At 41.9% G+C, this 27,161-nt stretch overlaps 1 protein-coding gene and 1 long non-coding RNA gene across 2 annotated transcripts in view; one reads left to right on the forward strand and one right to left on the reverse strand.

The window, feature by feature from the left end:
* Positions 1-5,388, reverse strand: part of DHX15 (DEAH-box helicase 15) — a 51,960-nt gene extending 46,572 nt beyond the window's left edge. Inside the window, exon 1 of the mRNA XM_067735649.1 lies at positions 5,135-5,388. Coding sequence (XP_067591750.1) covers positions 5,135-5,205 — 71 coding nt within the window. The 5' untranslated portion in view covers positions 5,206-5,388. The remainder of the gene's footprint in view (positions 1-5,134) is intronic.
* Positions 5,389-5,524: 136 nt separating this feature from the next.
* The window catches only part of LOC137223603 (uncharacterized), a 54,692-nt gene continuing 33,055 nt past the window's right edge, over positions 5,525-27,161 (forward strand). The window contains exons 1-2 of the long non-coding RNA XR_010942948.1: positions 5,525-5,812; positions 18,667-18,820. This is a non-coding gene — a long non-coding RNA (uncharacterized lncRNA). The remainder of the gene's footprint in view (positions 5,813-18,666; positions 18,821-27,161) is intronic.

A 27,161-nucleotide genomic window follows, 5' to 3' on the forward strand; every position in this document is an offset into this window, starting at 1 on the left:
AACACTGGAAGTACTTTGTAAAACCTATGTATACTTTGATCATCCAGAAAGGAAAAGTAGCTCATTTAAAAACAAGCTTCACTGAACACTATTAAGTTGTTTAAAATGTTTAAATTATGCAGATGACCACCATATCAACCTTAGGTCATTTAGCCAATTCCAGCATCTACTTCTAGATACTAGAGATGATCCCTAACCAGTAAGAATTTTAAAATTATCTGTACTTATTCATTTTACTAATCTAGTTTATTTCAGACTAAATCCTATAGCAGACAAATGTGCCACAAGGTGTTTGGACTCATTTGAAATAGTGAGGCAACTTGGAACCATGACACAAGCTGCTAAACATGTCATTGTTCCTTATCCATAACACACACAAGACATACAAATTTCCCATGCCCCAATTATCAGTAGCAGACTAGGGAAGACCATTCATTCTGATGTAATGGCAAATCAGCTGGGCAACAGTTACTCCCCTTCGTAGAATACAGATGGTTCCCCAATTACAAAAATGGTAAGCTGACCAATTATATTTGATATTGTCCCTTCTAAAATAAATAATTCTATTCCACAGGAACTTGCCTAAATAGAGAAAAGCCTTATTATATGTTCACAAATATTCATACACACATATATTTTTTACATATATATAATCTTTTCATGTATGTATATATAAAAAGCGAGTCTCCCTTCCCCCAACCCAATGTTCACCTTCTACAGAATTACAGGACATACAAGCTAGGATCGGAGCTTCTCATCCCATGTGGCATAAAGAGAAAGAAATCAAAGGAACCTAAAGGATAACCTACTCAGCATACAAACTGAAGTCCCACAACTCAGAACTTAAGCTTCCTGGCCTATCTTCGCAATATACCATCAACCATCCTTTCTTTGCTTCTCTCATTCTGCTCCAGTTTAACGTGCTTGTAATTAAATAAGTATTTGCACAGCTCCAAAATGTAAATGAGAAAAAGTTTACAACAGGATAGATAGATAGGTGTCCAGCAAAGTGAGAAGCACTGTAGTCAGGAATGGATTCAAAGACTAGACATTTTATAGTTCATAGAACATAAAGAATCCTTAAAGAACATCTGGTCTAAATAATACATGTTTTTCAAGGGCCTACTTCACCAGAAACTTTATTACCAAAAATAACTGCAACAGAGGAAGCATAAAATACATTCTGAAGACACAAAGATTAACTGCTGACCATGAATTGGGGTTTAACTCTAATATAAGAGTAAAAGGAGCACGAGCACCTAGATCACAGTTGCATAACCACTGGAAAGGTATAAGCCTCAATTTACTAATCTGCAAAGCGAGAAGTATTAATAAAATAGTCTCTTAGATTAAAATAAGAAAGCAAATTCAATCACCTAGAAATGTTGCCTGTGATTCCAACTACCCACCTTCAACAGGAAAGGGAAGATAAAAATTAGGGTCAGTGGGGGGGGGGGGGGGGGGCTCAAACCCACTGCTTCATAAATATATGCAGAATATTGTGTATATGCATGTTTTCTTTTTTAAACAGGCACCTTTATTATAAAGGAGTTTGTTACTTAGAAGATTTACTAATCGAGGTATAATGCTTAAAAAACTAATTATCAAAGCAGTGATCACTTAGCCACAATAATGGCAGGGAGAGACACAACAGGACACATTTGTTTAGCACGTGGTTCAGTATTTTATCTCAGCTTAATCCTGGCTCAACACTTAAGCTATATGACCACATTTATTTCTTTCCTCATCTTTAAAAAGCTCTTGTGGGGTACTGCAAGGGTTAAATGAGTTAATATATGTAATGTGCTTAAAGTAGTGCCTGGAACATAATAAATGCCCAATAAACATTGGTTATCATTTATTTTTTAAATTTAAAACACCACGTTAAAATTCTACATGGAGTAACAGAAACTAAAGAAATGCTAACGAAGATGTAAACTGGTTATCAAAATCAGAGTATTTTAAACAAGCATTGATTTTAATCTGGTAATCTCACTTTCAGAGACTTCTAGGGATATAAGTACACATAAGGATGTTCATCACACTTTTCACTTGTGTGAAAGGAAGACTAGGAAACTACCAAAACGTCAGTGAACAGGAAATTGGTTAAATAAGTTATGATACCCCTTTACAAGTGGAATACTATGCAGCCAATGAAAAGAATAATGGATATCCATTCCACAGTTTATAAAGTATTTCTGGGTGAATTTAAAGAAATCAAAGCACAAATAATACATATTAAAAGATCCTACTGGTATCAAATAGGATACCTGTGAATAAATATGCAGAGATCTAAAAAAATTTTCATCAAGGGATTAAATAAAGATGGGGATGAAGATTTCTGATAATTTTTTTCCCTTTTCTTTATATCTTTACGAATGGACGTTTCTTGTGTTCCCTGGGGCAAGTTACTTAACCTCATCACAGAACTGCAGTGAAAACCTGTTTATAAAGCACCTGAAAGTTTTGGGATTTTTAACCGAAAAAATTCTTATCAGGCAGTAATATCAGAAACTAACATCAAAGTGAAAAATGTCCCTGTTTTCAAAATTTTTTTCCATACTTCAACATTAAGTTGTCTTTTGGTTAATAATTTTACACAGAAAATGTTGTGGGAAAAATGGAAAAAGGAATAAGGTCAATATGTAACAGAAACCTTCAACTTCTCAACCTGTTTCCAAACTTAAAATATAGCAAGAGTAAATAAAGCCATATATAGTTTGGGAGCATGAATTTGAGTAAAATCTCTCACTTAATTACCTTCCCTTCTGAGTAGCGGGGAAAATGGGACATCCATGTTTGGCAGTGGAGTTCACAAGACTGACAGGCCTACCCTCTCATGTAAAACCACCTGCTACTTAGCAGGGCTTTAAAAAAAGAAAAGAAAAATCTGCAAGATTGCATGACAGTCAACAAATTATTTTGTTGACTTTTTAAATTATTAAATATGGAAAAAAAAAACCCTAAGCACTAATAAACACTCCAAGCCCACTGCTGAAGAAAGTTCTATCAGAAATGACATTCAGGTGACACAGAAATGAGTATACAAATGTCCCTCCAAAATATCTCAGAACTTGAGCTTTATTCCAAAGATGAACTCTCGTTCATTTACAGGTAGATGTCATATATAATATCCAAGAGAATCAAAAGGTCACCACCAAAGACTTAAAAAGTCCACATTTTTACTAAGGATGTCGGATTTGCAAGGAAAGGGGAACAAACCCATGTACATATCATGGGCCCACTAATCTCCCCAAAAGCATTTAAATGGTGCACATACACACAAATATTAGTAAGTGAATTCATTCCTTCCCCGTATATTTTTTTCCAATCTGAATTCTGTGAGAGGCATTAGTTGCATCTTAGCCAGATGACAAGCAATTTATTTTTGCTTCACAGGAACAAAGAACCAAGTGTTCCCTACTTTACCAACCCATTGTAAATGTCATTAAAATAGGCTGTAATGACTCTTAACTACAGTCACAGTCTGTGTGCTGTACTGGAAAAAGCAAGAGGCTAAGATTGAAAATTAAAAGATCAAGGTTCTAGATCCACCTGTAAACTGTAAGGTTGCACAAGCCACCTTAACAACTCTGGGTCTCCATTTCTCATCCCTCGAGTGGAGCCGAGTATACGCTCTTTAAAGTCACTTCCAGCTCTAAGGAGCCTGTGACTTGTAGCTCAAATGTGCTCAAGTTCTGCTGTGTGTGTTGGGGTCAGGGAGAGAAAGCTGACACAGAACACTGTAAACTAAAAAATGTACACGATTAAACTGTTATATATTTATGCTTTCCATATTCAATATACGGAAAGCCACCAAAAAGTATACCTTATCCTGGCTTATACTCTTCAGACACAGACACCTCAATCAACCGAAAGGAAGGACTCTGAGTGAACAAAAGTTATACAGACTTGACACAGTGATTCTGCACACGTACACACACACTAAAATGCAAAATTATGCAAAGTATTGAAGATATTCAGACTTTCATGTCTCTGCCTGAATTAGCCAAATAAACCTCTGTACTTCAGGAACGAAAAGTACACACTGGACAAGAAATGATTTTGATGCAATTGCTAAGGTTAGCTGTTAAATTCCTCTGCACCTTTAAGAAAAGGTAAGTAGAAAGGAATCTGAAACACCACGGGCGTGGTCTACTTCAACTCCCAAGCAACCTCCCGACAGGCGATACTTTGCCGTTAACACTAAAAACTTTTTAAAAGGGTCTTCTCGTTTCAAAAGCTACCTAGGAACGAGGGCCGGGGAGGGACACAGAAAACAAGAATTTATTGGAAAAAAAGAATGCCTTCTAATTGCTATCCCGGGGATGCCCAATAACTACTGTTTTGGCCAAAGCAGGAAATAAAGGAGATGGCGGGAGCGTGGGCAGAGAGCGGAAGTTTGCCTAGTATCTACTTTGAAGTGTTTGAATGGACCGAGGCACGCACTCTCCCGCCAAAGTATAAACTCCGCGTCTCCAAACCACCAGCCCTCCAGCCCATCAGGTATACTCCACATTTTCCTTTCTCCCGGCTGGCCCTCTACTCTCCCCTCCCCCGAGAACTCCTCGTCCGCACGCCTCACTCTACTCCCAGCACCTCCACCCCAGCCTACACAAGAATCCACGCGCTTCGCTCACTTTCCGGCCTCCGCTTCTCCCCTTGCTGGGCGCCCAGCCGCCCCCCAAGGTCCTCTCCCCGACCCCGCTGGCTGAGAAGTACCTGGTGCCCTTGGAAACGATTACTCCCGCCGCGCCCTCCCCCACCCTCTCCCCAGGCTCCAGGCCTTACCAGGAGCCCAGGCCACGAGGTCCGCGGTTCCCTCCCGTCCGCTCCCCTCGAAGTGACTCTTGCTCGACTCCGCCCGGGGAGGAGGCACCCTACTGGCCACGACAGGCCTCTCCGCTCTCCCGACTGGGCCGGGCGGCCACCGCGCCACTCAGCTCCCCGCGCCCTTGCTGGGCCGAACGCCTGGGGGTCCGCTCTCCCGCGCCCCGCCGCCAGTGACCCGAGCCCAGAAGAAAACAAAAGAGTCAGGGCCCGTGGCCCGCTCGGCCTAGCCCTCCCTGGCCCGCTCCCGGCCGGGACCCCAACAAAGCCTGAGCCCCTGCCTCGCGCCCCCGGCCTGGCTTACCCATCGGTCCCCGCACGCTTCTTGCCGGAGGGGTAATCCTCCCCCAGGTCCAACCGGTGTCGCTTAGACATCTTCGGACTCTTCGAGCGGGTGGTTACGAAGGAAGAAAAAAAGAGAACCTAGCGGCTCTATCGGTGCGGTCGAAGGCAGCTACAAAACTCTGGAGGACCCCCACCCCTCCCGCTACAACAGCCTACACCGTGCGGCCGGAACCAGGAGCTAAAATGGCGGCGGCGATGAGGGCTGGGCCTGCGCGCGCGCTTCCGCGGTATGCTGTGCGTGCGTGCGTGCGTGCGTGCGTACGTGGTGCGCGCGCACGCATAGGAGGCGGGAACTCAAGCCCCGCCCACCGCCTCGTTGACCCGCCCTTATTCCGCCCTCCGCCTGGCAGGCACTTCCCGCCCTCTGGGCGGGTGCTAGGCGGGTTGGGTCCTTGGCCCCTTCACGGCCCTCCGATTTAGGAAATTGAGAGAAGAGGAAGTCTAATGCTAGTTAGGAAATCCTATCCATCTGTATTACCCTGGCATTAGGGGAATCTGAGACCCACAGAGGTTGAAAAACTAATCGAGATTATACAGCTGATAAGGGACAGAGCCAGGACTGGTACCCAACTAAAACTCCTGATCTAGCACTTGAAGCCACTGACCAGACATTCTCAACTGCAGTGGGAAAACTGAGGTGAGAAAATGTCAAGACTTACCAAAATGCATTTTGCCTTTTTTTTATGTTTATTTTATACTATAGTTGATTTAACATTTTGCCTCTTTTTACCAAGCACGGACAGATTGCACTCAACCTATTGATGTTTTTACTGGAATAGGGAAAATTGGCAGTAAGGGCATAACTTTTTCCTGTGTGCATATTATGTGCTTCCACGCTGTTAACCCTACTTCTATTCTCATTCTTACAGTAACCCTGCAAAGTAGGTGTTATTTAATAGATGTGAACACCAAGACTGAGAGAGGTTATGTCACACAGCCATTAGGGCTGTCCCTAAAGCCATAGCAAATTGTTGGGATAGAATGACTTTATGACTTTTGTGACTCTCTCCCCCCAGAACCTATCTGCTTGCTCAGTTGCATTCATTCCCAGAAAAGCACACAAGAAAAAGATCTGTGAACCAGCCCAAGCCGGGTGATCTATGTAGTTTGCGCAGTGGTCATTTGGATGCCCTGGAAGACCATATTAGGGTTCTTATCCAGTCCTCAGAATTGCAATCTCTAAGGTTAAATACAACTCTACAATTGCAGCTTATAAAGAGAATTCTTTTATTTTTTTGTACAAAATCCACATTCCAAAGTCAGCCCAAAGAAAAGTGAGTATCTTCACATACAAAATACCCAGTATAACTTTCTACCCTAAAAGTACATTAACAGCATATTGACTTTTGTTGGAGATCATGATGTATAATCACTGAATTGTAAACCTGGAAGGGTTTCCAGCTGATCTTCTCTTTCTGCTTCATTTTCCAAATGAGGAAATCTAAGCCCTGTGATGACCAGGTTCACCAGTTAGTGTCAATGTCAGAATTAAAATCCAGATTTCACTCTCACATTTCCAGGCTCAGGTCTCCAGGTTCCCAGTTTGAGGGATACTATAAAGTGCTCTAAAATTTTGGAGAAACAATGAAGGAAAAGCTTAGAATTCTACCTGCAGAAATGCTCCACCCTAAGAGGCATCAGCCTGTCATAAATGTGCAAGGAAACTTGGTAAAGGAGGAACTGAAATCAAAGTGATAAGACTTCTTCCTTGGGTCTAGTGTATATTTAAAGAAAACTGTAACCTAATCAATTGTGTTGTGACCTGAATGACTAAAGAGAGGCTGTATTTCTCTAAGGATAGTGGCCTTTCTGGAATCTACAACAGGGGAGCAAAGCGCCAGAATCTGCCAGGATGTTTACACTCTCTGTGAGGAGGGATAGAGTTCTGGATCTGAATGACTCACCCTGGATTTTCAGGCAGAATGGTCCCTAGAATAGAGAAGAGCTATCCACCAGCTCCCCTACAGCTTCCCAGAAATGTTGCCAGAGGAGATTTCCTTTACTCTTACTCTACCAGACAACTCTCCAGTCTATTATGTGGTCTATGGCATGACTTTACTCACCTAGAGGGAACGTCTTACACAGCTAACCAGCTCCAGGTGTCAAGCCAGAGGTGTCTCCCAACCTAACTTAATAAATAATATTAGCTAACACATATAACACACACATATACTGCGTCCCACAAACTGTTTCTTATATATATTAACCTATCAGATCCTTACAGAACTGTAAGCTGGGTGCTATGAGTTAGACTTGTTTACAGGTGAGGAACCAAGAAGCTGAGTATTGTGGCCAAGATGACAGTTTTGGATTCATCCCAGAACAGTCTGTGTGCTTAAGGGTACATGGTAGTGCTGCTGATAAATAGGTATTCTTATTCCACATTATTCTCCTAGGGTTTGGTTATTGAGGATAAGTTTCCCCAGTCAGACAGACTCAATGTGAAATGATAAGTTTCTACATTGTCAAAGGGGAGGACGCGTTTACAGAGCTCTCAATGAACGGGTTAGGATTTAAAAGACTTGAACCTACTCTGTCTCCAGAGCCACATGATTAACCACTGCACTTTGTCACTATTATCTATGCCTTAATTACTTCATTTACTTATTCACTCAACAAATATTTATTAAACTCCCATGTCAGGAATTGAGTTAAGTGCTGGGAAAAAGAGAAGAACAAAATAGCCATAGTTCCTGCCTTTATGACACTTATCAGAGGGAGAGAGGCAGGCATTAAACAGATAAATACACAGGTAACTATATCTGGTAAGTGTTTTTAGGCCATGCAAAGGGAACAGACACTGTGAGAGCATGTAACAAGTGGCCCTTATCTAGAGTGAAGGTTAGGGAAGACCTCTCTGAGAAAGGGACATTTAAACAAAGACAAGAATAAGCAGTACAAATTGGTCAGTCAAAGAGGTAAGAAAGCATTTCCAAGCAGAGGAAGCAGCCTGTGCAAAGGCCCTGAAACTTTCAAAAGTCAGGTGCAATCCACAGACAGAGAGAACATAAGTGCAATGAGATGAGGAAGACGTGATCTTGCAGATGCAAGAAGGGGCCGTTTCACGCAGAGTGTGAGTTGTCTGCTAAGGATATTAAGACTATCCTTCCCAGGAGTAATAGGAAGACATCAAAAAGACTTAATTGGGAAAATATGATCACTTGTGAGGATTTGCCAGGATCAACTGGCCAATCTCTCTTTTTGAATTCTCTTTAGTTGCAAAATGCTTACAAATTCAAAACAATCTTCAGTAGTGCTTTTAATCACCCTGTCCTCTCTCTACCATTTAATAGAAACTGTAACAAAGTGTAGTGGGCACTATGACTTGCCATGGAAATTCTGCTTCAAGAATGAAAGACATCCCTCAGTTTCTAGGAGTGCTACTTGCAGACAGTACTCAACTGTCTGCTCCCTTCAGGAATTTCCTTGGTTAAAGAGAGCTGCCTGGGACTGCCCTGGTGGTCCAGTGGTTAAGAATCTACCTTCCAGTGTGGGGGACACAAGTTCAATCCCTGATCACAGAACTAAGATCCCACATGCCGTGGGGCAACTAAGCCCATGCGCTGCAAGTACTGAGCCCGCACACTCTGGAGCCCACACACCACAGCTAGAGAAGCCCACACACCACAACTACTGAGCCTGCACCCTCTGGAGCCCATGCACCGCAACTAGAGAGAAGCCCGTGCACCAAAGAGCCCAAACACTGCAACAAAGGTCCTGTATGCTGCAACTAAGAAGCAACACAGCTAAATAAATAAATAAATAAAGAGAGCTGCCCAAGGGCAGCCTGAAGACGTTGTGGAGGTACAAACACCTGATCCCTTTACGTAACTAGGAATAACCGTGAGCTTTGGCGCATCAGAGCTCCCTATGGGATCAGCTGAGGCTGTTATTATTTATGATGGTGTCTCTTGTACCACCATGCATTTTGGCCACTAACCACCCAGAGTTAACTCAGATGCCATGATTTAAGGGCACAGTCTCCAGTAAGACTGCCCTTACTCCAGATGCCATCTACAAGCTCAGGGACCAACAGGCCACCTGTACTTCTGACCAACTGGCTACAAATTTGGGGTTTCCCACAATGTACTCAGGTTCAGTAATTTGCTGGAATAATGATTCACAGAACTCAAGAAAGTGCTATACTTATGATTACAATTTTATTATAAAGTATACAAATCAGAATCAGCCAAATGAAGAGATACATAGGGTAAAGCCTGGGAGGGTCCTAAACACAGAGCTTCTGTGCCCTTTCTCTGTGGAGTTAGGACACATCACCCTCCTGACACATCAAGGTGTTGTTCACAAACCAGGAAGTTCCACTGAGCTTCAGTGTCCTGAGTTTTTATTGGGGTTTCATTACATAGCCATAATTGATTGAATCACTGGCCCCATGATGGAACTCAATCTCCAGTCCCCTTCCCCTCCCTAGAGGTCCAGAACCTAGGCTGATGTCACATGGCTGAAAGCCTCAACTCTTTTATCACATGGTTGGTCTTTCTGGCATGACTAACCCTCATCCTAAATCATCTCATTAGCGTAAACTCAGGTGTGGTCCGAGGACCCACCATAAATAACAAACTCACTCCTATCCCGTGGGAAATTCCAATGGTTTAGAAGTTGCCTCCCAGGAACCAGGGACAAAACCAGTCAAATTCTTTATTATACGACAGCATCACAGCCTAATTTTTCCCTCTGTCTGATCCTACTTTTATGCCTTTCCTTCCACTAGTGTACTCCTTAATAAACTCCCAGAACACTAATCTTTGCTTCAGAGTCTACTTTTCATGGAACCTGACCTAAAAGCTTTGGTGCCAGGAATTGTCCAAGAAAGAAGACACTATGATTGAATTTTGGAGTTGGCCACCAATTTCATTGGCTGGCAATGAATCAGTGGCAGGTGGAACATAGCTACCACAAGAAAACAGGGCAATTGTTAAAGCTTTCAACTGTGGTGTACGGGGAAAGATCAGGCACTGTTGCCAAAGTATAGGGGAAATAGTATCTATACTGTAAGACCATTGGGATTTGATTGGCTATTGCTAAGTAGACTTGATACTTTGAAGAGAGATAATGAAAGGCTGAGTATGATTAATCTGCAAGTCAAAGCTCAGTATGGAAGCCAGAAGATCTTCTGGAAGCATGTAAAGAGGTTCTCATCTCCTGCAGTGGGAAGACAGAGAAAACTGAGGACAGATCCCAGGACTTAACTGGAACAGTAACAGAAAGCCAAGTGGAAACTTCCAAAGACGATTAAACTCTCCATTTAGGCAGGCATGATATTTCAAGGGTAGATCCCTGGTTGGGAAAGAGTGGGACCCTGACACATGGGATGAAGACATTTAGGTCGATATACATGAAAAATCTCAAACCCTAAATTCTCTACAACCTACTGAGCCTGCCAAAATGCCCCGCTACTTCCTATTAAAAGCTAGTGCTCCTTCCTTGTGAGATAATGAGAGGCCTTCTGTGCAGGATAACATGCACCTCCCTCAGGATGCACCCCCCACATTACCTGCCGATCACTAGGCAATGATTAGAATTAAGTCACGATATATGATATTCCACAGACATTCTAAGGCTGATAATATTGGAAAGCAACCCCAAAGAAGCTGTAGAACCTACGCAACAAGTACCAACAGAAGCCAGGGAAGTATGCATGTGATTGAATTCTGAAGGTTCTGGATAAAAAGAGAAGAGGGAGGCGGAACATAAAGTCCAATGAGGGAGAATTTATCAATTTGGGTGTACTCTCCCAGGATACGGGTTCGCGCAAGAACCCCAGGTGATGGCATGAACACACTCAAGATGTCATCTAGAAGCATGGCAAAAACAATGGCCCAAACTACATCAAGTAAGGTAGAAATGCCGGAACTGCTGTGGTTGACAGTGTAAGGGGTGATTAAACAGCTCAGGTAAGTGAACATGCTAGAGCGAAAATACTTACATAAAGCTGGAAAACTCAGCAGATGAATATATTCCACAGAAAAGTTCAGAGGACACACCACTTAGCAAATCGAAAAGGAATTTCTGGTGACAGGCATCATCATCACTCATAACTTCAGTGGTGGCTGTCATCGTAGTCCAGGGCTGAAGATAGAAGATGACATTTCAGAGCTGGGCTTCCTGAGAGAGGTAGAGATGATAGTACCCTGTAACACAGAGGTCTTATGGTGGCATTTAAACATCCGAAACCAAGTGGATGCTATAAGGTAGGAGTGCAGTCAAGGGGGCCTGACCCACAGAATTATGGAGATGGTAAATAGAACAAGGCATCTAGGGCAAAATAGATGGACAACCATCAAAGGAAGCCCTCAATCTGAACAGCCAAAATAAATCAAGGATGCAAGATCAAGAGGTTAAAGAAAGTTGCCCCAGTGAAAATTTGCCCAGTTTCTGGACCTGGACTATGTCAAAAACCAAATTCTTCACACTGAGTAAAACAAAGCAGAAAGATGAGTTTATTGAAAGGCTTTTGACCTGCAAGGTGGGACACTCAGGGCTACCAGAGCAATGAATTCTGAGTTGCTCACAGACTAAAGGGTTTTTGGGAGGGTAAATGCAGAAGTTATTTGGACTTTTCAGCTGATTGGTTGCCTGGTGGTCTTCTTCCTTATTTTGGTCACGGTAGTGAGTCAGAGGAACAAGGAAATCCAAAGATGGCATGAATAGACTTGGCATTTGGGGACTGACCCGCATCCTTTGCTGATTTCTGAGAAGAGCTGTAAATTCCTGCAACTTATGTTAGGTAACGTTAAGTTTCATTTTTCTTTAATGAACCCGAATTAGCCAACTCCATTTTGTCCCTAACATAAGTGACTCCATTTTAGTTTTGGGTTTACAACCGGTTTTTGGACCTGGAACACGTTAATTAAGGGAGAAATATGTTCCTAGGAGAAAGAACTCTACAACACCATAACAGTGTATTCAGTAGTCATTCCCCGAGTCCTTTCCTTAAGGGGTCTGTAGCCATTTGCTTATGTAGCCATACACTGGGGAAAAGAGAGTACCCAAACGTTTCAAGGACAATTGGATATAGAACCTGAACTGACATTGACACTGAGAGACTCCAAGTGCCTGTATGGACTCCGTTAGAGTGGGGGCAGATGGGAGCCTGGAATGGAGGTCTGGCCCAGGTCCAGCTTGTAGCAGTTTTCCTGGATCCTCAAACACACCCACTTGTCATGTCCCCAGTCCATAAATGTATCAATACACTTAAGAATAGACATCCTTGGTAGTTTGCACAACCCCCCATATTGAATTTTTGACCTGTAAGGAATAAGAGCTATCATAGTGGCAAATGCCGAGTAGAGGCTTATGAAACCATCCCCCCCATCTCAGCCAAGATACTAAATAAAGAACAACCTGGGGAGGAATTTCCACTTACACCACCAGCATGTAAAGAGCTTAGAAGTTATCACTCCTGTTCTTAGAAGAAAAAGCTGAACAAACTGAAAGCCAATGGCTTTTCTTGAAACCATTAGAAAACTGAGGTTGCAGGGTAAACTGCCACCCTGAACTCTGGAGAGACAGGCAAGTTCAAAGAGTCATAGCAAAGATGTGATTACCTGGAGCAGAAGCCACTGGAGCCACACCTGGTTGGAACACTCACCTCAATGGTCATTTTGACAAATTGCTAATGGCTGAGTGGGGACTATCTAGACAGTGAAAAACTCTTGTGGGCCTCAGTCTTAGGTGGACTTTCACACTCCAGTGGGTTTTACCTCCAGGAATCCCACCAAGTTTTCACAATAAAGAGCCAAGAAAGATACTCTTGTGGCGCCGGAAGAGATGGGGAAGAGCAACCATTGTGAAATACGCCCAGAACATTCTCCATAGCAAGAGCTTACTTTCCAGGAGAGAAAAAGACTCTTACCAGAGGCTTCCCACCTGGGTGGAGGGCATTTCTCCCACTCCAACCCCTTCTAGCCTTCCTGTTTCATCTAAGGGTGTAAAAAAAAAGCTAAGGCTTGTGAAGGTCACAGCTCAGGAACACAGACCCATTAGAAGATAGATTCAGTGATAAGATTAGAGAACACATCGCCTGCCCACTCCTTACCACCACCCCAGCAGGGTTGCAGTGTAACAGTATAACACGATTAGCACTGAAAGAGCTGCAGGATGAGGACTCAAACTGAGGATGATTCCATAGGGAAACCACAGTCAACCTGGAAGACTAAATAAGGACAACAGAGGAATTTGAAACCTCTAGCACCTACAGGTACAGTAAACATTAAACACAGCCCAACTTCTGCCAGACTAACATAAAACCTCACACTAAAGACCTACTGTTTACTTCAGTCCCTGTTACCCAATACATCATGCTGGCTTTCAAGAAAAAAATTACAAGGCTTGCTTAAAAAACAAGAGAAAACATAGTCTGAAGAGACAAAGCAAGTACTGGAACCAGAATCAGATATGACACAGATTTTGAAATTATCAGACAGGGAATTTAAAATAACTCTGATTAGTATGCTAAGGGCTCTAATGGAAAAAATGGATAACATGCACGAGCAGATTAACATAAGCAGGGTAATACAAGTAGAGAAGTGGAAACTCTAACAAAAGAATGAGAAGGAAATGCTAAAAGTAAAAAACATTGTAACAGAAATGAAGAATGCCTTGCAAAAATTATTAACAGAAGTTCTTCAGGGAAAAGGAAATGATATAGGTCAGAAACTCAGATCTACATAAAGAATGGAAGAGTATTAGAGAAGGAATAAAAGTAAAATAAAATCTTTTATTTTATTTTATTTTATTTATATTTTGTTATAGCAAATGGATAAGTTAAATGAATGACAGCAGCGTTATAAGGGATGTGAGGGAGGAATTGGGGATATTCTGAGTTACCTGCAATAACTTAGTATGCATGAAGCAGTGTAATGTGATTTGAAGATGGACTTAGATAAGTTTAAATGTATATTGAAAAGTCTAAGGCTACCACTAAGTTTTTTTGGAAGTATAATTGATATGCTAAGAGAGGAGATAAGATGAAATCATATAAAATGTTCAATTAAAACCTGAGAAGGCAGAAAAAGAGGAGGTGAAAAAAGAAACAAAGAACAATTGCAATGAATAGAAAACAGTTACAAAATCAACTCAGGGAAACAACAAGAAACAAACAACCCACTTAAAAAAATGGGTAAAGAACTTGAATAGACATTTCTCAAAAAAAAGATATACAGATGCCCAATAAACACATAAAAAGATGCTCAACATCACTAATCATTAGGGAAATGCAAATCAAAATCACAATAAGAAATCACTTCTACACCTGTTAGGATGCTGATTATAAAAACAAAAAAACAGAATATAACAAGTGTGGGACTTCCCTGGTGGCCCAGTGGATAAGACTCGGCGCTCCCAATGCAGGGGGCCTGGGTTCGATCCCTGGTCAGGGAAGATCCCACATGCATGCCACGACTAGGAGTTCACATGCCACAACTAAAGAGCCCACTTGCCACAACTAAGGAGCCCACATACTGCATCTAAGGAGCCCCCCCGCTGCAACTAAGACCTGGTGCAACCAAATAAATAAATATTTTCTAAAAAAAAGAAAGAAGCACATGGTGTCCAGGTGGCTCTTTAAAAAAAAAAAAAGAATATAACAAGTGTTGGCAAGAAATTGGAACACTTGTGCATTGCTGTTGGGAATGTAAAATGGTGCAGCCACCATGGGAAACAGTATGACAAGTACTCCAAAAATTAAACATAGAATTACCATATGATTCAGCAGTTCCTCTTCTGGGTATATACCCAAAACAACTGAAAGCAGGGACTTGAACAGACATTTGTACATCCATGTTCATAGCAGCATTATTTCACAATAGCCACAAGGTGGAAATAACCAAAATGTTCATTGATAGATGAATGGACAGAGAAAATTTGGTTTATACATACAATGGAATTTTATTTAACCTTAATAAGGCATGAAAATCAGGCCGTCTACAATATAGATGAATCTTGAAGACATTATGCTGAGTGAAATGAGATGTGGCGATTAATGGCGGTGGAGGTTGCACAGCAATTTGAATGTACTAAATGCCTCCGAACTGGACACTCATGAATGGCTGAAACAGTGAATTCCATGTTACACAGTCATCCCTTGGTATTCGAGGGGGAGTAGTTCCAGGATCTCTGTGGCTACCAAAATCCACAGATGCTCAAATCCCTTATATAAAATGGTGTAATATTTGCATATAACCTACGCACATCCTCCAGAATATTTTATTTAATTAATTAGTTTAAACCAATGCTAATTTTTAAAAATGTATTTCTTTATTTTGTTTTCCTCTGTGTTGGGTCTCTGGTCGCTGCGCGTGGGCTTTCTCTAGTTGCGGCGAGCGGGGGCTACTCTTCGTTGTGGTGCATGGGCTTCTCATTGTGGTGGCTTCTCCTGTTGTGGAGCACAGGCTCTAGGCGCACGGGTTGTCACTAGTTGGGATATGCGGGCTCAGTAGTTGTGTCTCGCGGGCTCTAGAGCGCAGGCTCAGTAGTTGTGGCTCACGGGCTTAGTTGCTCCTTGGCATGTGGGATCTTCCCGGACCAGGGCTTGAACCCGTGTCCCCTGCATTGGCAGGTGGATTCCTAACCACTGTGCCACCAGGGAAGCCCCCTCCTGTATATTTTAAATCATCTCTAGATTACTTATAATACCTAATACAGTGTAAATGCTATGTAAATTGTTGTAGATACAATGTAAATGCTATGCAAATAGTTGCCAGAATGTGGCAAATTCAAGTTTTGCTTTTTGAAATTTTTTTCAAATATTTTCCGTCCACCATTGGTTGAATTTGTGGATGCAGAACCTATGGATATGGGGGGCCAACTGTATGTATTTTACAACCCACATTTTAAAAAAACTGAGAGAAAAAAGGTAAATATGGTTACCTCCCTTAAAGACCTAAGAGATGGATGGGTGGTGGTTCCCATCATACCTCTGTTTAATTTACCAGTCTGGCCTCTACAAAATCCAGACAAATCCTGGAGAATGGCGATGGACTATCACAAATCTAACCAAATAGTATCCCCAATTGCAGCTGCTGTGCCAAGTATGCTATCTTTGCTAGAGCAGATTAGTAGGGACTCAGGTACATGATATGTGGCCAGTGATCTGGCAAATCGACTCTTTTTCTATCCCCTATCAAAAAAAGAATCAGAAATAACTGACATTCCTTTGGAATGTGCGACAATATCCATTTATGGCCTCGCCCTTAAGCTATGTTAACTCTTTGTCCTCTGTCATAACATAGTCTGAGGAGACATGGACCAGCTGGACATCCTGCAGAGTATCACACTGATCCAGTAAATTGATGACATCATGCTAGTTGGATCAAAAAACAAGCGATTGCTAGGATATTGGAGGCCTTTGTAATTTACATGCATCCTCAAGGGAGATGAACTCGAAAAGACTCAGGAGCCTGCCACATTAGTATTTTTTCAGAGTCCAGTGATCTTGAGTATGCTGGGGCGTCCCTTCTAAAGTAAAAGAGAAATCACTGCATTTTGTAGCTCCCATCATGAGCAAGACAGCACAATGCCTGCCAGGTAGACCTCTTCAGGTTCTAGAAGCAATATATTTCCAGAAGTACTGCTCCAACTCACATACCTGGTGACACAGTAGGATGCCATTTTTCAGTCGGGTCCATAGCAGGAAAGGACTCTGCAACAGGTCTAGGCTGCAGGGCAAGCAGCTATTGGCCTTTTGGACCACACAGCCCAGCAGAGCCTATTAGGGGTATCAGTGGTGGGAAAATATGACATATAGATTTTATAACAAGCCCCAATAGGAGAATCACAATGTAAATCCATAGAATTCTGGATCAAAGCCATGCCAACTGCAACAGAGAATTATACACCTTTGAAAACACAGCTCCTGGAATACTACTAGGCCCTGATAGAGACGAATGCCTCACCATGGAACACCAAGTGACCATGACACCAGAACTACCCCTCATGAGATATTTCTATCACACTTTGCAAGGCATTAGCTGGGGCAGACCCAGGTAGAAGAGGTACATCTAGCATTGAATGTGAACAAGACCTGAGGGCACAAGCAAGATGCAAGAGAAGATAGCATGCAGGTAGCTCATAGCATCATGCAGGTGCTGTTATGCAGCACTTAGTGGTGTGCTGGAGCCAGTCTGCACCAGCTCATGAGAGCTCATTGTTGTTTTCAGGAAGGGTTGCCATCTTGTCGACATCATATTGGTGGTTTGAAATTGACCATAGTGGAAGTATTTACACTATGAAAATTAGCTAATGTTATAAATCAGATATTTTTTTCTCCTTTTCAGAAAGCCAGTTGTTAAATATTTACCAGTATACCACTGCTCAGCTCACATCCCTTACTGCATGGGGGAATTTTTGATGATCAGTTGATGCAGGAAAAAAAGCCTGAGCTTGATTCACAAATGGCTCACCTTAGTTTGTTGCTGAAAGCTAGAAAGGGGTGATGGCTGCACTGCTGCCCCACCCAACATGGTCTTGAAAGATGACGGTGAGGAGAATGCCTCCCACCTGGTCAGCTACTTTATGTGGAAAGAGAAGTGGCCTGAAATTAGAATACACAGGGGCTCATGGACAGTGCTGGATAGCTTGGCCCTCTGATCAGGGGTTTAGAAGCGGAAAGCTTGGAAGACTGGGGAACAGCAAAGACAAGGGTAAAGCCATGTGGTTGAACATATGGAAGTGAGCATAGAGTGTGAAGATCCTTATTTCACATGTTAATGACCATCAGAGAACATCCATCATAGGAGACGTACTACAAAAACACATATCCAGTTGATACAAGCCAGCCTCTGTCATCAGCCACTCCAGTGCTTGCATCTTGGGCACATGAATGGAGTTCCCGTGGTAGCAGGGATGGAAGCTATACATGGATGCAATGGCACAGGTCCCTCTTAAGGGTGATCGACCTACTCTCACCACTGAATGTCTGACCTTCTTGCAACAGAAACCAACAGCACAGTCCCTCCAAGAGACCAAGCAACCACCTGATGACAAGTTAACTACTTTGGATACCATCTACCCTTTCCCAAGGATAGGTGTATATTCTAGGTGTGGATTTGCCTTTCCTGCCTGCCAGCCCTCATCCAGTACCATTATCCAAGCACATATAGAATGTTTAATCCTCCAGCATAAGATTCCACATACTACTGTGTCACACAAAGGGACTCACTTAACATTAAAGGAAGTGCTGGAACAGGCATGATACCGTGAGATCCACTGTTCACATCACATACCGCCATACCCAGAAGCCACTAGCCTGATAGAAGAGCCAGCTCAGAGCCAATACCTTATGAAGATGGCATGCCGTCCTGTGCAATGCAGGGGACATTCTAAATAAATGACCCTTATAGGGTGCTGTTTCCCCAGGAGGTAGAATACATAGGCCTACGAATCAAGAGGTGCAAGTGGGGGTACTCCCATTTTCCTTCACTCCTACTGATCCATTTGGGGAAATTGTGCTTCCCTTTCCTGAAACTCTAGGTTCTGAACAGTCAAGAGTCTTGGTTGCTAGAAGGCAGTACTTCCACCATGGCTGCCAGCTGGGCTCTTTAAGCTCCTCCTGCCAAGGTGTCGGAGGACAAGAAGAGGAATCACCATCCTGGCAGGAATAATTGGCCCTAGTCACCAGGAAGAGGTAAGACTGCTGTTAGACAATAGCGGCAAAAAAGAATATGTTTTCCACCTGGGTGATCCATTTGAGCATCTCTTGGTACTCTCTTGTTCAGTTTTGGTAATAAATAGACCAGTGTAGCAGCTACAGACTGAGAACAGCATTGTGACCAGGGACTCAGAATCTTAAGAGTTGAGGGTCTGGGTCATACTACCAGGTAAGCCACCAGGAGCACCAGAGGTGCTAGCTGAGGGTGAGGGTAAAATAGCCAGTAGAGGAGGGAAATGATGAGTATTAATTGCAGCACTGAGACCTACTATAGTGGTAGTGTCTAAAGTTGATCCCAATAGTGTACTTCCTCCCCAGGGTAGCCTATGTCTAACGACTGAACATCATGGATGTATAAATCCTGGTCCCAGCTGTCATGATCTGGACCAAATTGGGAGGGCTACCCTAGCTTCGGAATTCCTATTAGGATCAACTTAGACCTTTTAGGGGACTAACACAGCCAAACTGTTCTCTCTGCCAAATTCTACTTTCTTTTCTTTTCTTTCCACTGGTGTTGATCCCTGAAGCAATCCCTAGTAAACTTCCTACATGCTAATCTCAGGGTCAGAGTCTGCTTCCCAGGAAACCCAATTTAAGACACTAGGTTGGTTTCTTTATTTTCAATATGAAAAACCTCCAAACAAATTCTAGATTAATTATCAGAAAGCTTGAAAGCCTCATATGTACATTGATTAATTCATTCATTCAACAAATATTTATTTAGTACCACCTATATATCAAGAACCATTCTAGAGGCTAAGGCTATAGTGACAAAAACATAAAAAGATTCCTCTCCTTGTGGCACTTGTATTCTAGTGGAGGGTAACCAACAATGAGCATGAAACAAATAAGATAATTTTGATGAGTGCTATGAAGAAAATAACACAGGAGAGTATGATAGGAAGTAACTCGAGATGCTAGAGGTATGATGGGTTCCATCAAGAAGGTGGTTAAGTAAAGCTTCTCTTAGAAGATGGCATTTGAGCCCAGATAAGAGGAACCCAGCCTTTTAAGAACTTGGTAAGAATATTCCAGGCAGAAAAAAGAGCATGTGTAAGGAAGGAAATGAGTGTGAGCATGTAAAAACTAGGACAAAGAGCAGAGTGGAAGGAGGTGGTGACCAAGAGGGAGTGGGCTAAGAGGAGGCCATTGAGGTAGGCAGGAGCCACATTGTGTAGGACCCATGGGAAATTGAAAGGAGTTTGGATTAATTCTAATCTCAGTGGAAATCCATTAGAGGATTTTAAACAAGGGAGTAGTATCATCCGTTTTATTTTTTCATAAGTCAATTTAGTTGCTGTTGGAGAATCAACTAAGGGGGAGAAAGGCAAAAAGTGAGAACAGGGAAATTGTTGTTGAAGTAGCCCAGGTAAGAAATGATGGTGACTAAACCTGGAATGGTGGCAATAAGCAGGTAAGAGGTAGTTGGATTTGGGATCTATTTTAGAGGCATAGCCAACAGGACATGCTAATGGATTGTCTCAGTGGAAGTTCAGGATAACAGAAAGGAGAAGAATATAGAATGTCTGATCAACTGGATAGATGGTGGAACTGTTTATTAAGATGGGGAGGATTGTGGTGGGTGGGTTGGAGGGAATGAATCAAGAGTTCTAATTTGGTGATGCTAAGAGACATGACACCGAATGATAGGTAAAGTCATGAGTTCCGGGCCCCAGAGAAAGGCTTCAGGTGGGTAAAAATTAATACTGGTTTCCCCCAGCAAGAAGTCAGGCCACCTCTGGATTTCCAGACAGTTTACTGTGAACATTTAAGCGATCTGGGGCAAGGATATCAGTGAATGCCCCTCGCCCGTGGCATACACACCTTCTCTCTCCTCCCTGTGTGGACACTCCAGCCCAACTGTGATGGCTCTGGTCCAGGTTCCCAGGGGCACAGACTCCAAACAGCCACATTGCCTTGGCCCTGTAGACACTTGGCCAAGTGGGTGAGTATTGCCTGAGAAGAGCCCCAGGGGCGCCCTCTGTAGCCCAGGGCTCAGGGCAGGAGCCCTGGCTCCCTGGGTCTAAGGGAGATCTTGCTCTAGGCTCTAGTAGTGTGTGCCAGTTTCTCCCCTTATCATGATAACTGTATAAATAGAACAGTAGGAAGCTCAGGGCACCTAGTTATCAAGCCCCATACAGGTGCTGAATTATTTAAGAGGCAAGTAAGAAAAATGGGAGCCTGTAAAGAAAACAAAAAGGAACAGAAAGTGAGGAAGGCAAGCCCACCAGACTGTGAGAGACTTGAGAACATTGGCCACGTCATAGCCAAGCTTGGATCCTCAGCGCAATGCCTGGAACTTACTAGGAGCATGGGGACAGCTTCTCTTTCCAACCCCAGCTTTACACTCTTTTAAGGCACATCTTCCTCTTGGGGAAAGTACCAGCAAGGAAGATTTCACCATTTTCGCCAACTCAGTAGAACCTGACCTCCATTGGTCCATGTTTCTCAGTTGGGTGAAATAAATGTCACTGTGCAACCAGCCTTTTGGTTCTTGTTCTCTTGGATCTGCATGCCCACAAAGGGAGTCCATTGTCTTTCTGCACTCCCACTCCTCAGAGGAAGCTTGCAGAGATAAAGCACCCACACTGCTCTCAAACACCCCCTCCCCACCAACCCGTTCCCCCAACAAGAGGAGGGAGGCCTGAAGTTCCCCAGGGGTGCTACTTCTGTTCAAAGAGGAAAGAAATATTAGCCCCACTATCAATCTCACGTTTAAGATGGTTCTTGGTCAGTTCTCCAAAAGCCAGTTTTCTAAAAGCCAACTCACCGAAGGCCGATTTACTGAATGGCCCAGTCTCCAAAGCCCAATCACCAGGAGGGAGTCTGATGTGGGTCTTTTCTGTATCTTCCATATCTCTCCTTAACATGCTCATGTTTTCCTCCACCTTCTTGAACATATTTGTTATTACTCCTTTAATGCCATAGTCCACTAATTTTATCATCTGTGTTATTTCTGGATCTGTTTTATTGATTAATTTTTCTCATCTTTATGAGTTATATTATTCTGCTTCTCTGCATACTTAGTAAATTTTTATTGGATGCAAATAGTTTAAATTTTGTCTTGTTCAATACTGGATATCTTTTGTTCCTTTGAATGGTTTTGGGGTCTGTTTTAGGACACAGTTAAGTTACTTGGAAGGAATTCAGTCCTTTCAAAACTTGTCTTTATACTTCGTTAGTTGGGTTCAGAGCAGCCTTTAGTCTAGGGCTAGTTCTGGGGATTGTTCTGCCTGATCTTTTCTGGTGATCTTCCCCTAACCTCATGTAGAGTTCTCACACACATTGCTATGGACTGAATGCTTGTGTCCCCCCCAAATTCACATGTTGAAACCCTAACCCCCAATGTGATGGTATTTAGAGGTGGGGTCTTCAGGAGGTAATTAGGTTTAGATGAGATCATAAGGGTGGGGCCCTTATGATGGGATTAATGCCCTTATAAAAAGAGGAGGAGACCAGGCATCTCAGTCTCTCTGAGACACCAAGGAAGGCCACGTGAGGGTATAAACAGGAAGAGAGCTCTCACCAAGACCCAACCAGACACCCTGATCCCAAACTTCCAGCCTCCGGAATTGTGAGGAATAAATGTGTTTTTTAAAATTTTTAATGGAAATACAGTTAATTTACAATATTAGTTTCAGGTGTAAAACATATCAGTTTTTTTTTAGATTATACTCCACTTAAAGTTATTACAAAATAATGGCTATGGAAATAAATGTCTGTTGTTTAAGCCACCTGGTCTATGGCATTTTGTTGCAGTGGCTGAGCTGACTAAGACACCTAGGTACTGATGAGTACTGAGCTGAACTCTCAAGGGGAACTCTCTGTGGATCTCTGAGCTCTCTTCATGTGGCTCTTTACTATCTTCTGGCCTGACCCACAAATTCCAGCTCCCTTGACCTCCTCAGGGGTCACAGACCACTCTGTTTAGGTGCTCCTTCCTGTGCTGCAGCTGAGAAATTCTCTCCAGGGAGTATGCTTGGACAGTCTTAGGGTTCAGCTTGTTTGTTTTCCTTCTCCGTGCTGCCTGTTGTCCAATGCCTGAAAACTATTGTTTTACATATTTTTTTCTAGTAATTTCATTGTATAGGAAGGAGGCTAAATCTGGACCCTGTTATTTCATCATGGTCAGGTAAACTCAGTCTATACTATAGACTCAATGCTCCAGTATCTAGTAGGGAAAGTCTTCCCTCATTTTTCTTTTTACTTCAAAACTTTCTTGGCCATTTGGGTCCCTTTCTCTTTCATATGAATTGTATAGCCAGCTTATTAAATTCCCTTAGAAAGTCCTGTTGGGTTTTGGATTGGGATGAATTAAATTTATATAATAATATGAGATATAACTGATATCCTTACATTTGCATATATCTTGCCCTTGGATGGGGCAAGTTAATATCATAAAATACTACTTCTCAGCTGCTGATGCTTTCGATGGCCTGGAAGGGGAGGATGCATGATACAATTGGATTGGGCATTTGAAGAACCAGTGGAGGACAGGCTGGCCATTTCAAGGTTGATAAGCTGGAAAGGGGTGGAAATTCTATTGGATTAAAACCTTAAAATTCTAAAGGTTAAGGAGATAAGAGTGATCTCTGAGACAGTTTATTATGAGAAAACAAGATGGAGAGAAGTATATATGGTATATATATTTAAGAAAGGGGAGATACATATACACATATATAGATACTGTGTATGTATACATGTGCATAAATCTATAACTACTGAAATTAAAAACTGTAAAGTTAATTAACTATAAAACCAGTTTTCAATGACTTCCTGTGGGGAAGTAGTGAACAAGCAGAGACAGAAGCTGAGCTTTTCTGAATATTCCCTGCTTTCAGATTTGACTTTAAAACCATATACGTTTTACACAATTATACATCAAACTTAAATTTTTAAAAAGCAATCCCTAAACACTGAAAGTAAAATAAAACAAATGAACCCAACTCAACCAGAATCATGTTTTGGTGGCACAGCTACCCAGAGAGAAGCAATTTAAAGTGACTTTTAAAGCACAGTAATTTGATAGCCCATCCCTAGTGGGATATGCCCTACGGACAAAAAAAGAATTGCAAAAAATATCTTAAGCTGCCCTGAGAAATCCCACATTTTTGGAGGCAGTATTAGGACCGTTATTCTCAGACTATAGTGTATGTAGAGTGCCCTAAAGGAAGCAAGTAATTCTGCTGAGATTGTCAACAACTGAAATTTTTCAGTGTGGTAGGAAGGAGGTCAATGAGTTAAGTAATAACCCTGTAGTCTTTAATTTGAGTTGAAACTATTAGTATAAACTCATGACATGTACTCTTACCAGCAAACACCATTTTCTACTCTGTCCACTGAAAAAAAATTCCAGAAACAGTGACTAAGCCAGTAACATCAAGTGCCCAGATGGTGGTCCCAAATTCAGTTTCACCTAGAAGGCCAAAGGGCCCCTTGGATTACAGCCATGACAGATCTAGGGCAGGAAACACACCACCTGCCCTGAGTAACTGAGCTTCCTGCTCTCTGGTGTGACCTTAAAGATTCCCAGGGCTGTGTCCAAAGGCCTCACAAGCCAACCTGAAGAGGCTCCCACAGGCCACTGAAACATGAATAATAACTTTAATAGATTAAAATATATCCAATATGATTATGCCCACTAGTTCATAACAAAGCAAACAAACAAAACAAAACAAAAGTTAGTGGTCACTTTCAGAAGATTCTAGGAAGTCAGCTCATCTGAAATCAATCTCTTATCTTGTTTTTTTGCATAACATGTACCTCCAGGTACCCAAGTAGTTGTAGTACTTTTGTAGAAGAAACATCTAAAGCTGCTTCCGTTAACAATACAGAAGGATTGATGGAGTCATAACGTCACCACTGTGCAAGTTCTAACAAATCCATGGATAGAGGAGTGCTGAATAACAAAGAGAATCAGACATCCTGTGCCGTCCTCTGTGAAGAGTATTTGCCAGAAAATTGAACCTGAGTCTGATCAAACTTCTAGATCTAACCACTAATAGGCAGAAACTAAAGGGACAGAGGAATACATTAAATGACACCACAGAGGTGCAGTTATCAAAATGCAGGCTAGGAAATGCTACTGGAAAAAACAACCCATTCTCTTCAGTAATTGCAAGAAAAAAGTGTGACAGGGGAGGAGTCTATAGATTCAAAAAAGATTTAAAGACCTGTCACAACCAACTGCAATTTATGGCCTTATTTTGATTCTGAGTCTAACAAATAGACTAAATAATCGTGCGATAATTGGAGAAATTTAAACAGTGACTAGACATTTAATTATCCAGAAATTGTTCATTTTTAAGATGTGATAATATTTCTCTTTTAAAGAGATAAATACTGAAATTCTTATAGACAAAAAATAACAATGGTCTCCCTAAATAAATATAACACATTCCATTTATTATCCTAACAGGTTTTTTGGGGGGAGTGGAAGGAGTTGATAAAATTGTTTTAAAATCTATATGGAATACATATGGAAATATAAAAGCCTGAAAAGCAAAGAAAACTATAAAGAAGATAAATAATGAGAGACTTGCCTTCAACTGAAAGCCATTGTAATAAAAATCACTGTAATACAACCAGAATGGTATTGGCATAAGAGTAGACAAATCAGTGGAACAGAAGAATGGATCCAAATATAGATCTCAGTATATATCATAATTTAATATGTGACAAAGGTAGTATTTCAATTCTGTGGGAAAGAATGGTTTATTTAATAAATAGTGCTGGCATAACTGGCTATTCATCTAGAACAAAATGAACTTGTATCCCAGTTTCACAACAATACAAAAATAAATTCCAAGTGGATTAAAAACTTAAATGTAAACAGTAAATCTTAGAAGAACATTTAGGCGACTACGTGGAAATCTAGAGGACAGAGAACACCTCTTTAAGTAAAACCAGAAATCTGGAAGTATAAAAGATAGACATATTTCATTATCTAAAAATGGAAAACTTTTATATGGCAAAAGATACCATAAACAAAGTCGAGTCAAAATATGCATTTAGAAAAGTATGTGTAATGCAGATAACAGATAAAGGGTTAATAATTCTTACATGCAACAAATTCTTACGAAGTGGTAAGAAAAAGATAAACACTTCCATTTTTTAAAAAGGGCAAGTGTATAAACAGGCAATTTACAGAATACCAAATCCAAATGGCTAATAAGCATATTAAAAGGTACGCAAACTCATCAGCAGTCAGGAAACTGCAAATTAAAATAATGAGACATAGGGCTCCCCTGGTGGCGCAGTGGTTGAGAGTCCGCCTGCCGATGCAGGGGACATGGGTTCGTGCCCCGGTCCGGGGAGATCCCACATGCTGCGGAGCGGCTGGGCACGTGAGCCATGGCCGCTGGGCCTGCGCGTCCAGAGCCTGTGCTCCGCAACGGGAGAGGCCACAACAGTGAGAGGCCCGCGTGCCGCAAAATAAATAAATAAATAAATAATAAAAAATAATGAGACATTACACCCATCCGACTGGCAAAAATTAAAAAGAATAGGACTTCCCTGGTGGCATAGTGGTTAAGAATCCGCCTGCCGATGCAAGGGATATGGGTTCGAGCCCTGGTCCGGGAAGATCCCACATGCCACGGAGCAACTAAGCCCGTGCGCCACAACTACTGAGCCTGTGCTCTAGAGCCCACGAGCCACAACTACTGAGGCCCACGCACCTAGAGCCTGTGCTCTGCAACAAGAGAAGCCACCGCAATGAGAGGCCCACGCACCACAATGAAGAGTAGCCCCCGCTCACCGCAACTAGAGAAAGCCCGTGCACAGCAACAAAGACCCGACGCAGCCAAAATATAAATAAATAAAATAAATAAATAAATAAATCTTAAAAAATTAAAAAGAATAATATTATCTATTGCAATCTCATGCATTGCTTGTGAAAAGTGTGAATTGTTATTGCCTTTTGGAAAAAAATAATCTAACAGCATCTATTAAAATAAAGAATCCACATACCCAATGATTGCACTGCTGGGAATGTAGCCAGTAGAAATAAAAGAACCAGTACAGAAGGCTATATGTAACTTGTTTATTGCAGAATTATAGTAGCAAAAAACTAAAAACAAAGTGAATATGCATCCATAAGGAAATGGTTGAATAAATTGTGCATTTATCTGCGTCATAAAATACTATGCAGCTACTAAGAAGAAGGAATTAGAACTACTCCCCATGAATTAGAAGGATTTCTTCACAATGTTGAGTGATAAAGACAAGATGCTGAGAATTGTGTATATTATGGTTTCCAGCTATAAACTAGTATATGAGTGTATGTATGTATGTGTGTATATATGTAAATGTATAT

This window comes from Pseudorca crassidens, chromosome 4 (assembly GCF_039906515.1).
Source record: "Pseudorca crassidens isolate mPseCra1 chromosome 4, mPseCra1.hap1, whole genome shotgun sequence".
NCBI lineage: Eukaryota > Metazoa > Chordata > Mammalia > Artiodactyla > Delphinidae > Pseudorca > Pseudorca crassidens.